Consider the following 13,497-nt stretch of genomic DNA (forward strand, 5'->3'; position numbering starts at 1 on the left):
CCCCCCCTTCCGGCCCTTGCCATCGTGAAAATTGAAGTAGCTATTTAACTTGAAAATTGCAAATAATATTTCCGTGGAGTAGGTTATACCGTACCTCAAAAAGGAGTCAGAATGATACTTCTATGGTCGGCACACTTTGAAAGTGTGAGTGGCCCCAACAAAAGAGGCGTAACAAACTGTAGACTTCTTGTGAGCAGCAAATAAACTTAAAAATGCATTTTTTTTTTCTTCCATGAAGTAGATTATAACTTGCCTTAAAAACTTTGGAGACAATAGACACATTTGAACACGGCAACTCATCTCTTCACTAGGGATTAGATGAATTCGCTTAGTTTTGACTCGAGACTGTGAATATAAGCCTTCATTTTTCGCATTGCCTGTCATAGAAACGCAAATTAGATGATTAAAACAAACAATACAACTTATTCCAAGTCAGCCATCCATTGAAATCCTGAAATAATCAAACCTCAGTAATTCTATGTAAATTGGAATGATTGGAAATAAAAAACAAAACAAACAATACAATTTTACTCCAAATCACCATCCATTTAAAACTTGAGACAACCAAACCTCAGTAACTGTAAATTGGAATGATTGGAAATAAAAATGCATGAAAACAAGTTTCAATGACCCTAATCATATGAAAATTAAAGAGAGCATAAACATATACACCCTTCCACTAAGTTCCATACGACCTCTTTCTACTGAAGAGCTAGTCACTTCAACAAGGCATTGATAATTGAGTGGCCAGGATCCCTAACAAAAGAAAATATTTTCCTTGCAACAGGCAATGAGCTGATTATTAGAGGTCCAATCCATAGTGACAAGGGTTTGAACTGCATAATTAGACATTTCCTATTCTAGGAAACAGTAAAATGTTTCAAAGCGGGTTAAAGAGCAAACACAATAAAATAGCTAAATTGCCAGAATATCAATGATCTATGGTAGTGCAAGGGCCCATTGCCGCATGCAGAGAAAAGGGAAGAGACAAAGATTGAGGAGTTTCAACGCAATCACACTAGTAACATAAAGACATATATATGTATATATGTGTGTGTATATATATGTATATATGTGTGTTATTGCAACAAGCGGGGATCACCATTGTTTTGAGTCCTTGTTTGAGACGTCAAAGCTCTCTTGAAGGAGTCTCCTTCCAACGGTGAGTAGTGGATGCATCAAGCAGCAAGTTGAGTACTCAAGGATGCTGAACAAGTGCTTTATTTTCTGTCAGATGGAACATTTGTCGAAGGAAGGGTTGCCTTGAATGAGGTGCCGACTCCAGACTGTGACTCAAACCAACTAGTACCAATCTTGAGGAGGGTACCACATTCAGACTAGTGCCAACCCTACGGAGAGTACCACACTCACCCGATTATTCTGGTTCAAGAGAGAATAATGAAGATTCCAATGGACATCGTCCACCTTACGATGATTCGGAAGAGTGCGGACCATCTCCACCTACTGAGTACGAAAGGATGGAGATGCAGCGTCAACAGCAAGTTGATGCTTGTGCCCAGCAAATGATTACTACTCCAAGGATCCTCAGTATGCAGAATTTTTGGCCAAGCAGCCGCTTGACGAGATGCATTCTCGATGGCGTACCGTCCTCTACTCACCTTTGACGTCAGCTTTGAAGAGGACCGCCAATGCGAACTCCGAGGGTGTATTCAGAGGATGAATTCGATGAAGCAGTAGAACGGCGATCTAGTAGACTCATGAAGACCAAGCAGCAGCCACGGAAACAGAGTTGGGCAACCAACTATCTAGTAGTCTACTCTAGTCCGAAATCTACTTTTGAGAATGCTAGGAAGGCAACGAAGCGTGTGAGATTTAAGGGTGTTTCCAGTTCATCCTCATCCTCTTCCGATAGCTCAGACAGTTCTTCTACCTCTGAGTCCAGTGATGAGGATAGAAAGAGCAAGAAGAGGAGAAAGACTCAGAGACACAGCAGAGGCAAGAAGAAGGCAAAGAAGAGCCGATCCCACACAAGATCTCGAAAGTATTTTGATGATTTGGATGAGGATCCGTCCTCCTCAGATAGTTCGAATTCTGACCAGCCGATGTTTTCAACCAGGACGAAGTATATTTACATAGCCAACCAGTATGATTTTCTTGGGGATAAGGGCAAGAAGTCTAAGGATTTCAAGGAGGTGGGAAAGCAATAAAGCTCGAAACTTTTTCTAGTTTTAAGGATACCCACAAGGTCCTCGCTTTTATCCACTCGCTTTTATCCAATAGTTTGACATCGCATACCCCAGAGGACGCTACTCAAAGCATTCCAAGGTCTGGAGGGTGGCATCTTACCTCAAGGGGAACACACAAACCTAGTGGTCTACCCTGCTTCTACTACAAAGGGAGGCACCAACGAAGTGGCTTCAGTTCAAGCGAGTTTTTACTTCCTCATGGCTCGCTCAAGAATATGAACATGATGTCATCACAACTTGGAATCATCTGAGGATGACCAAGGAAGACACACTGGAAACTTACTATCAGAGATTTTGGGACACTTTCTTACCAGCCTCTTCTTTTAAGAAAATCACGTTCAAACAACAGATAGAACGATTTTGTTGTGGTCTACCTAAAGAGATACGGGATTATTGTCTGTTGCAGAAGTCCGAGTGCATGCAACGACTGATAGACACGCAAAGCAAGGGTTTGGAATGCATGGGGACACTCTTACCTACCCTGCAGATAGATTGTTCACAGTTCAGACCGGACAAGATACAAATATAGGTAATAAGAGGAAGGGAAAACAACTGAAAAGGAAGCCTTCCGGTCCTAGATTATCAGCAGAGCAATACGCCGAATACATTAAAAAGGGCAAATGTTACAGTTGTGGGGAACAAAGGCGTGTATTTGCCAGGTGCCCTAACAGAGCACCTAAAGAACAGTTAGAGGACAAGCAAGAGAGTTCCAAAGCAGTAGAGGAGCGAGCAAGGAGTAAAGACAAGAGCAAGACTGGTGGAAAACTTTGTGGGGACAAACCTTGATCAAATGGATGAAAGTACGGAGCTCTGCAGAGCATGGAGAGAAGTACGAGATCAAGAAGCACTCATCTTCTTCGATGGAGGAGCCAAGGCCAACTTCATTTCGATAGACTTGGCAACTCGACTTGGAATTACGCTAGATGAAATGGGACCACCTATTAAGGCAGTTCTAGTGGCACACGACGGGATGTTGCCATTATACCTGTCATAGGCATAGGGCACGATGACTTCTATATCATGCCCTTGGAGGGGTGTGACGTCCCTTTGGGAATCCCTTGGTTCCATAAGAACAATGTGGTGGTCGACTACACGGCGAGAAAAGCAACTATGGCCAAGCAGAGCATACGTACAAAATCCTTAGGTATGTGCTTACAAAGATTGTGAGCTTTACGCGTACTAACTGGGAGATGAATCTCCAGTCAGCTCTTTGGGCTTACATGGTTTCCTACAAAATAGCTATGAATGCCACTCCTTTCAATGTAGTCTATGGACTTAATGTGATACTGTCAATGGAGTTTTTACTTCCAACACTTTTAGTCGCACGTGATCTAGAATAGATGGGTCATGAACTATCTGAACGATTAGAAAATCTTAAATAATTAAATGAGCAAAGGCTATTTGCCATTGCGCACATTTAAAATCAAAAGAGAAAACAAAACTAATTATTTGACTTTCATCTGTTAACTGATATTTTCAAACAAGGAGACCTCATATTGGTCTATTCTTTGAAACAACACATCTCGAAATTCATCCATGCTCTTACTCAGTGGCGACACTTTTTACTCGGAGCTAATTTCATAGTGTTCACCAAGGATTTTGTTCGTGTGCTCTAGGTGCACTGACTGGGAGATGAATCTCCATTCAGCTCTTTGGGCTTATATGGTTTCCTACAAAATAGCTATGAATGCCACTCCTTTCAATGTAGTCTATGGACTTAATGTGATACTGTCAATGGAGTTTTTACTTCCAACACTTTGAGTCGCATGTGATCTAGAATGGATGGGTCATGAACTATCTGAACGATTAGAAAACCTTAAATAATTAGATGAGCAAAGGCTATTTGCCATTGCGCACATTTATACTCAAAAGAGAAAACAGAGATAGTTATTTGACTTTCATCTGTTAACTGATATTTTCAAACAAGGAGACCTCATATTGGTCTATTCTTTGAAACAACACATCTCGAAATTCATCCATGCTCTTACTCAGTGGCGACACTTTTTACTCGGAGCTAATTTCATAGTGTTCACAAAGGATTTTGTTCGTGTGATCTAGGTGCACTGACTGGGAGATGAGTCTCCATTCAGCTCTTTGGGCTTATATGGTTTCCTACAAAATAGCTATGAACGCCACTCCTTTCAATGTAGTCTATGGACTTAAATGTGATACTATCAATGGAGTTTTTACTTCCAACACTTTGAGTCGCATGTGATCTAGAATGGATGGGTCATGAACTATCTGAATGATTAGAAAACCTTAAATAATTAGATGAGCAAAGGCTATTTGCCATTGCGTACATTTATACTCAAAAGAGAAAATAGAGATAGTTATTTGACTTTCATCTGTTAACTAACATTTTCAAACAAGGAGATCTCATATCGGTCTATTCTTTGAAACAACACATCTCGAAATTCATCCATGCTCTTACTCAGTGGCGACACTTTTTACTGGGAGCTGATTTCATAATGTTCACCAATCATCAAAGTTTGCAATATTTCTTGTCTCGAAAACAACTTTCGGACAAAGAGCAGTGGGCGAACATTTTGTTACAATTCTATTTTCAGATGTCCATGTTCAGGGACAAAAAAATGTGGTAGCAGATGCACTGTTTTAACTATTTCGGCGGTTCAACACAATTCACCACAGCTTCAAGGATATGGTAAATCAGTACGCAACAAATCCAGATTTTGCAGACATAGTTGACCGATTACAGAGTGGGGAAGTGGTTGCAAGCTATTCTCTCCAGGAAGGCTATTTGAAGCGGAAAAACTTCTTGTGTGTTACACAAGCCTTGTGGAATAAGGTTTTGACAGAGTGCCACTGTCCACCTTGAGAGGTGTAGAACAGTTCTTCTATTGGTCGAGTCTCAAAAAGGATGTGGACAAGTTTGTTAGCAGTTGTTTAGTATGCCAGAAGGTCAATTTTGACAAGCATAAGGGCCCAGGTCTTCTGCAACCTTTACCTATACCTAGCCGACCTTGGGAAAGTATAGCAATGGATTTCATTTTTGATCTCTCCAAGACTCAGAGTGGGCATGATGGCATTTGGACAATCATCGACAGGTCTAGTAAACAGGCTCATTTTATTCCGATCAAGAGGACAATTAGGCCCGATCATTTGGCCAAGTTGTTTGTCTCGCAAATATTTCGATTACATGGAATGCCTGAGACTATAGTTTAAGATAGAGATCCTTGTTTTATGAGTTTGTTTTGGAGGGCAATTTGGGAGAATATTGATACACGGTTACAATTCTCGTCCTCTTTCCACCCATAGACAGAAGGGCAATCGGAGATAGCGAACTCAATGGTTTTGGACTTGTTAAATACATCAATGATCAGAAGGCTTAGTGGGAGAAGTATTTGCCTTTGGTGCAATTTGCCTACAACAACAGATACATACGTCTACGGGAAAGGTGCCATTTGAGATTATCGAGGGTGCTAAGAAGGTTCCACCTATTTTAAGCACCAAGGATAGGATTTTTTAAAGCAGATCAGTATGTTCAAGATCTGGACGCTGCTTTTGCAAAGGTGCGCGAGGCTCTCGAGAAGTCCTAAGCACGGCATAAGAAGGCAGCGGACAAGCATCGACGTGACTTGCAGTTGAAGGAAGATGATTGGGTGCTTTTACGATTCAAGAAGGCACGCCTATGGAAACGAAAGGGTAAGGAGCAACTTTTTCCAAATATGAATATGAAGTAGTATGGCCCTTTCTAGATTCAAGAAAAGATAAATGATGTCTCCTTCAGAGTGAAGTCACCAAATACTTGAAAGATTCACAATGCATTTCACGTGAGTCTATTGAGACCTTTCAAAGGTAAGGTGCCACTGGACAGGGAGCTAGAGGAGCAACCGGAAGTGGAAGAGACAGAGGAGATTCTCGTTCCAGAACAGATCCTGGCCCACAAGGAAAGGAAAGTGAAAGGTAAGCTGATTCGCCAATATTTAATCAAGTTTAAGAACTATCCGGCATTGGATGCAAATTGGATGGAGGAGGAGGAGTTACCAAATACTCCTCGGATTTTAGAGCTTTACCTTGAGGCGTTTGGTCTAGCTTTGAGTATTCCAAGAGTTACCAATGAACAACAGGTTGAATCTGGTGTGGTGCGGACTACACAAGAGGGGGGTTACTCCGCTCCTTTGTCACAAATTACCCATATGCAATAAAGTCACTGATTTCTTTTGTGATTTTAGGGATATTGATAGGCTGATAGTATTTTGCTGTCTAACTTTATGAAAAGAAGTACTTTGAAATGGGAATTACTAAATCTGTTATATGTGCTTTGTCATGTGTGTAGTGTTTGAGTGTCACGTCCACATCTAACCCTATGTGTACGTGGGCAAGCTACTTCATGACAAGGGTTCAATTCAGTTCAGTTAGCTTAGGAAGTGTTCTAGCATTTTGTGAGTCTGTTCGCACACCGTGCATGTCCAGACACTTAGAGTAGATGCATATCCTCTGGTTGCACACAACATGATCATCAGCTTCTCATCAAATTCCATCAGGAGCATTTTTACAGTACATAAACCTATTTTCTCTATTTTAGCCCTTTTTCACTTAATATTTTTAACTGACTTTTGTTGGGAAACTGGGTAGGGCAATTTAACTCAGCAAGCATGTAAGAAAACCTAGTGCTAGCACTTTTTGGCAGAAGAGGCAGCAGGGACCTGTGTCCAAAAGTGCACCTTCTCAAGCAAGATACCCGGCAATCAACATAGCGTTTTCAGCCATCACCAAGAACCAACGTTTTCATGCAATTGCAGAGCAGCCCAGCGTTTTGCAACTTGTAGATCAACCTGGCGATAGCAGAGCACAATAGTTCACCTGGCGTTTTTGGAGCAGCACATCAGCCCACCGTTTTGCAGTTCCTTCACGACAGAACCCCCTTAGCATCAGCCTTTTCAGTTTGCAGCAGTCAGATCTCGCAGCAGAAGTCCCGAACCTTGCAGATCTCACCTTCCCGCAACAAATCCTTGCCGCATGGTTAGATCAGCCACCGTTTGCAGATTCAGCCCGAAAAACGCAGATTTCAGCATCTGCGTTTTCAGCGTGTTGTTGTCATCGCCGTCGTCACCGACATAGAGTCAGAATTCAGCAGATAAAGATTTGCAGATTTCAACCACTAGCGTTTTCAGATTTCAGCCCGTCTCGTCGTCGTCCTCATCGTTGTCGACATTGTCGGCAAGTCCATTGCATAGTAGAGATTTGTGCAATCAATAGTAAACCGCTCTCGCCATAGAGAGTGGGGCCTTCGGAGGAGGGTTTGACAACTTTCTGGTGTCGTGTTCTTCTCTCTCTATCTCTCAGTCTCAGCACCGTCATTCACAGTGTTTGCCACTTTGTTTTGTGATCATTTGCACTCTCTCACTAAAGGAACGGAAGGCTCTCCCTTCCATAAGTAAAAGGAACCTTGAGCACAGTTCGGAGCACTCATCTTGAGCAAAGTTCAACATTCACTTCCGCTGCACCTTACATTGGTATCAGAGCTTTGGCAGAGTTCTTTATCACTCAAGGAAAGAACCACAAGAAATTTTTTTGTTGCTTGTTGCGGTCGCACGTAACCCAAGTCCACTTGGGCGTGTCGATTCCTAATCGTGTTTTTGAAAAGTGATAGGAAACCCAAGAATGAAGGGCTTGTCCAGCCTCCCCTTGTGCCTCTTTTCACTCATTGAGAGCGGACCGTGCACTTAGCAGTCGGCCAATCGACGTGAGGTGGGAAAAGCAACCTTGGTGTGAGCGCAAGGCCGCAAAGGGGTGCGCCTGAGGGAAAGAGAAGAGCTCGAGTGAAGATCCTTCTCTAACACAGATTGCAACCTCAAGAACCTCAAGAACCTCAAGAACTCAAGAATCTCAAGAACCCAAGAACCCAAGACCCACAAGAACCCAAGTTCCTCGTGAACTTAAGAACCCAAGACTTTAGTGTATGGTCATCACCCGAAGCGGAATGGATACTTTGCATGAAGGTGATGAGCATGAAGAAGGTGAAGGAGAATTTTCCCCACCAGGAGGTTTTTCCAACCCTCCCTCTTCCCCATCTACGCCAAGGATTGTATCAAATCTGATGGAGGCTTTGGTCAAGTCGATGATCGACATGCTGTCACAACAAGAAGCGAATCGCGTTGCCTTGGAGCGCGAGCGCGAAGCACGCAAAGAAAGAAAGGCAATCTTGGATCGCGAGCGCGAAGATAGAAGAGCGGCCTTGGAGTTAGAGCGTGACGCACTCAGAGACCAACGCATGCAAGAGTTGGTCCGACAGGTGCTCACCTCGAAGTCCGAGCCGGCCAAAGAAGTTGGTAGTTCATCAAGTAGCACAAGCAGAGATTCGGACTTCAACAACCCCGTCACAGAGAAGATCACGTTCAGTAAGTATGATGGTAAGATAGATGCTACGATTATTCATTCTTGGTTGCATCAATTTAATGCTTATTTTGCGACAACTAAGAAGACAGGAAATAGCAAGGTTTTGACGGCAGCTATGTACCTTGCCGGTGATGCCATTAATTGCTACCACGCATAGCAAGAAGCACAGTTAACTACGCACTTAGAGGAAGCCGAGGAAGGCGCGTCCCTTTCTATCAATTGGGCCGACTTCCAAGACAAGCTCAAGGCGCGGTTTATGCCACCACAGTACCTAGCACGGTTGAAAGACGATTGGCGCAGTCTCAAGCAAGATGGTATGCCCGTTATGTTTTTCTCTAATCGTGTTTTACAACTCGGCACCCAATTACGCAAACCAGATGATGAGCGCAAGGAGGCTTTTATTTTTGGGTTGAACGACTATATCACGTTTGATGTCGAAGTCCTCGACCCAATCGATCTTAACAAGGCGGTAGCGATAGCTCTCGCACAGAAGATCAAGCACAACAAGGGAAAGCCCAAGGAAAACAAGACTTCTCCAAGTACCACTCAGACTTCTCAAAACGGTAAGAACGGTAAGAACGGAAAGAATGGTAACTCTTCTAACCAATCTTCCTCTAGTCTCTCATAAAAGAACTCTCCAAATGAACCTAAGGGTAGCTAGCACAATTGCGACACCTAAGCTCATTCCAAATGAAAAGGGAGAAAAAGGAATTTTAGGAGGATACATCACGTCGGAAGAACAAAGCATATATTCTAAGGAAGGTCGTTGTAATCATTCTCACATCAAGGGTCACATAAAAAGAACATGTTCTAAGCTTGACTCTAATAAATCTAAAGAATCCACAGAACCCACTTCCTCTGTCAATGCAATCAATGAGAACACGAGCGTAACCCAAGTTTCTCATGATCCTCCCATTGGTGAGTCTCTCAATAAGTGTTATGGTCAGGTGAAGGGTCAGCGTTTTGTCATATTGTTTGACCTAGGCAGTATGCATGATTTGATTAGTGACTCTCTTGTCGAAAGAGCCCACTTGGAGGTTAGCAAGACACCTCCTTTCGAGGTGTCCGGATTCTCTCCCGATATAGACTCTCTCATCACGCAAGAGTGCCTTGATGTTTTGTTCACTGTTCAACAAGCGTCCTTCCGTTGAAAATTTGTAGTCTCTCCTCTTTCAGGATGTGATATGCTTTTGGGCATTCGATGGTTTCGTGAGCATAACCCTCTCATTGATTGGGCGGAAAATACGTTCACTTTCAATGCCAAAAGTGACTCTCCCATTGTCATTCGTGGAGAGCAAGTTGTTCATTCTTCATCTCTCATTTCTAATGTGCAGGCGAAGATTAAAAAGAATCAGGAGAAGGAGACTCTCTCAGTCTCTTCTTTTCCAAAGCACGACACACATGATTTGCATGATAATGATAAGCATGATTATTTGTATGATCAAGATGTGATTATTCACGAGCATGATGATTTGCATGATCAAGATGTGATTATTCACGAGCATGATGAAGATGTGATTGTTCACAAGAATGATGGTTTCGTGGATACTTTGTCTAGTGAAGCTAACCTCATTGCAGATTCGATCAATCACGAAGAACCAATCTTGGCTCTCGAGTCGATATCCAAAGAACCTTCACAGGAAGTATTCTGTGTTCGAATGATTAGTCAGCACGCTTTGTTCGAGTGTTTCATTCGTGATGCTTTCCTGTATTTTAGTCACCGTCTTTATGTGATCCCTTTTCATCGGCATGACATATTGTACGATGAACACAATTCACTCATGAATGAGCACGGATGTATGCGAACTACTCATAAAAAGATGAAATATTTGCCCCCAAGGAATTCACATTCCATGTCTCTTCCTTGGCATGACACAATATCCGAAAGAGCACAAGAAGGATTGAGCATCAAGCATCGCCATTTTCATTGCGATTTGCCACAGTTGATTGATTTAGATCAAAAAGTCAAGATTCGACCCCATTGTTTGCGTGTGTTTGATGAACATTTTGGCACTCCGTCTCTATGTTCATCTACATTGCATGCACAGTCTTTCAAGAAGACTAGAATTTTTTCAGTCACTTTACGTGGAATGGGTATGTTCATGTTTTTGTGTTGGAAGTGGTTTCAGGAATTTTCATCCTCGAAGATTCTTGACGAAGGTAGACACATGACTATCGACGAAGTTGAAGCATTGAGGGGTCATAGATGACTTTGTGTCGCTTTCGGTGCAGCCCAAAGAAGCAAGCGTTGCAAACGTTTATGAAGTTCAAGTATCACATGACCCACGCTTCAGAGTGGGCCGGCGAAGAGTCCTTTCCAGGATTCCAGACGCTGTTGGCGATCTTCCTCGATGCCATACAGTTCGGAACCAGTACCTCATTTTGAAAAGGAGGGGATGTCACGTGCACATCTAACCCTATGTGTACGTGGACAAGCTACTTCATGACAAGGGTTCAATTCAGTTCAGTTTGCTTAGGAAGTGTTCTAGCATTTTGTGAGTCTGTTCGCACACCGTGCATGTCCAGACACTTAGAGTAGATGCATATCCTCTGGTTGCACATAGCATGATCATCAGATTATCATCAGATTCCATCAGGAGCATTTTTACAGTGCATAAATCAATTTTCCCTATTTTAGCCATTTTTTACTTAATAGTTTTAAGTGACTTTTGTTGGGAAACTGGGTAGGGCAATTTGACTCAGCAAGTATATAAGAAAACCTAGCGCTAGCACTTTCTCGCAGAAGCAAGGTGGTAAGGTACGTAAGGTATGGTACGTATTCGGTACGACCTGTACGTAGTACCGAATGGATAGAGTTGTTAGGTACGTAAAATTCGTAGGTTTTTTTTTAAAAATTCCAAAAACCTACAATACGGTCTATACTTGATAAAAAATTCATAAGTATCACTCCAAGGATGTTAGTTCACTATTCTATAAACCAAGGCAAAGCTTTCATATGAGTTCCTGATCGTGCTTGCCCTCCTATATTCACCACCGCAATGACGTTCGTGTGTGCTCTATAAATGCAAGTTGTGTCGAAATGTCTACAAAACTATGTGTTGGGATAAGGCTAAAGAAGGGCAAACTAAAAATTCCTGCCACAATAGGGTTTATTTCCACATATTACCCACAGCACTGCGGCCGCACAAAAAAAAAAAAAAAAAAGTACAGTACGAATCCGTACGGTACGGACGTACCGTACCGTACAGATTCGTACGTACGTACGGATCCTACCTTGGGCAGAAGAGGGAGCAGGGATCTGTGTCCAACAGTGCACCTTCTCAAGCAAGATCCCCGGCAGTCAACATAGCGTTTTCAGCCATCACCAAGAACCAACGTTTTCATGCAATTGCAGAGCAGCCCAGCGTTTTGCAACTTGCAGATACACCTGGCGACAACAGAGCGCAATAGTTCACCTAGCGTTTTTGCATCAGGACAGCAAGAGGCCTAGCGTTTTTGGAAAAACACATCAGCCCACCGTTTTGCAGTTCCTTCACGACAGAACCCCCAGAAGCATCAGCGTTTTCAGTTTGCAACAGTCAGATTCCACAGTAGAAGTCCCGAACCTTGCAGCACTCACCTTCCCGCAGCAGATCCTCGCCGCACGGTTAGATCAGACACCGTTTGCAGATTCAGCCCGAAAAACGCAGATTTCAGCATCTGCATTTTCAGCGTGTCGCCGTCACATCGTCGTCATCGCCGTCGTCACCGACATAGGGTCAGAATTCAGCAGATAAAGATTGGCAGATTTCAGCCATTAGCGTTTTCAGATTTCAGCCCGTCTCGTCGTCGTCCTCATCGTCGTCAACATCGTCGGCAAGTCCATTCCATTGTAGAGATTTGTGCAATCAATAGTAGACCGCTCTCGCCATAGAGAGTGGGGCCTTCGGAGGAGGGTTTGACAACTTTCTGGTGTCGTATTCTTCTCTCTCTATCTCTTAGTCTCAGCACCTTCATTCATAGTTTTGCCACTTTGTTTTGTGATCATTTGCACTCTCTCACTAAAGGAACGGAAGGCTCTCTCTTCCGTAAGTAAAAGGAACCTTGAGCACAATTCGGAGCACTCATCTTGAGCAAAGTTCAACATTCACTTCCGCTGCACCTTACATTGAGAGCATCTTTGAAAGACGAAATGACTGCAACATTTCGGTCTTGTTCACTTGAGGGGCTATGTGGATATGATAGTAACAAGATTTAGTGAATCAAGACATCCGCTAGAGATCGGTGAGGTCAGGATGTGATTGTTGAATACCTTACTAATGGCTTTTAATAATTCCAATAGATCTACAGTTCCTAATCTTATGGTTCAAGTATACACATATAAATATTCTAATTTCAATAAAAAGAAATTACTCTGAAAAATAAGAAAATAGTCCATTTAGCAACAATACCTCATGGGCTCTTAGAGTTGAGTAGGTTTTCCACACACTTTTGGCTTTGGAGATGCAAGAGCGTGAGCAAAGGCTGTGTGGCGTTTCTTCAATACAAATTATGCATGAGAGACCACCAAAGAACTCTTACATTGAGACTCAAATCAACCAAGCAAGACACTAGATCAATGAACTTGCGCAGTGGCAATATGATTTTGCTTTTGACAGACAGACTTCTCAAGTGTGAGATCAAGTCATTGGCGATGAGATCACTGGACTCTTGCGCTATCGATTTGGGACTCACCAACTAAGACAACAAGATGGAGAATTCATAGAGGAGCGCACAAAGATACATAGGTCTCCTTGCTAGTCATGCTAGCTAAGAGAGGCCTTTTCCATAAGTTGAGTTGTTTGATGCTTTGCAGACTCTCTTGTGGCAGAGGATAGAAACACTCTAGTTTCCAAGGTACTTGGGTCTCTTCACCCAAGCTATCAACAGATTTTCGACATGTCATGGATTCAAATGTAATGCCTCATAGCTTGACTAAGTGTTTGATTTA

General features: G+C 42.7%; 1 protein-coding gene across 1 annotated transcript in view; it reads right to left on the reverse strand.

Annotated features, from left to right (window-relative positions):
- Positions 1-242: 242 nt before the first annotated feature.
- Positions 243-13,497, reverse strand: part of LOC147444023 (uncharacterized) — a 123,248-nt gene continuing 109,993 nt past the window's right edge. Inside the window, exon 11 of the mRNA XM_086526775.1 lies at positions 243-377. Coding sequence (XP_086382901.1) covers positions 315-377 — 63 coding nt within the window. The 3' untranslated portion in view covers positions 243-314. The remainder of the gene's footprint in view (positions 378-13,497) is intronic.

The sequence above is a fragment of the Adiantum capillus-veneris genome, chromosome 13 (assembly GCF_014529385.1).
Source record: "Adiantum capillus-veneris isolate H3 chromosome 13, ASM1452938v2, whole genome shotgun sequence".
Classification (NCBI taxonomy): domain Eukaryota; kingdom Viridiplantae; phylum Streptophyta; class Polypodiopsida; order Polypodiales; family Pteridaceae; genus Adiantum; species Adiantum capillus-veneris.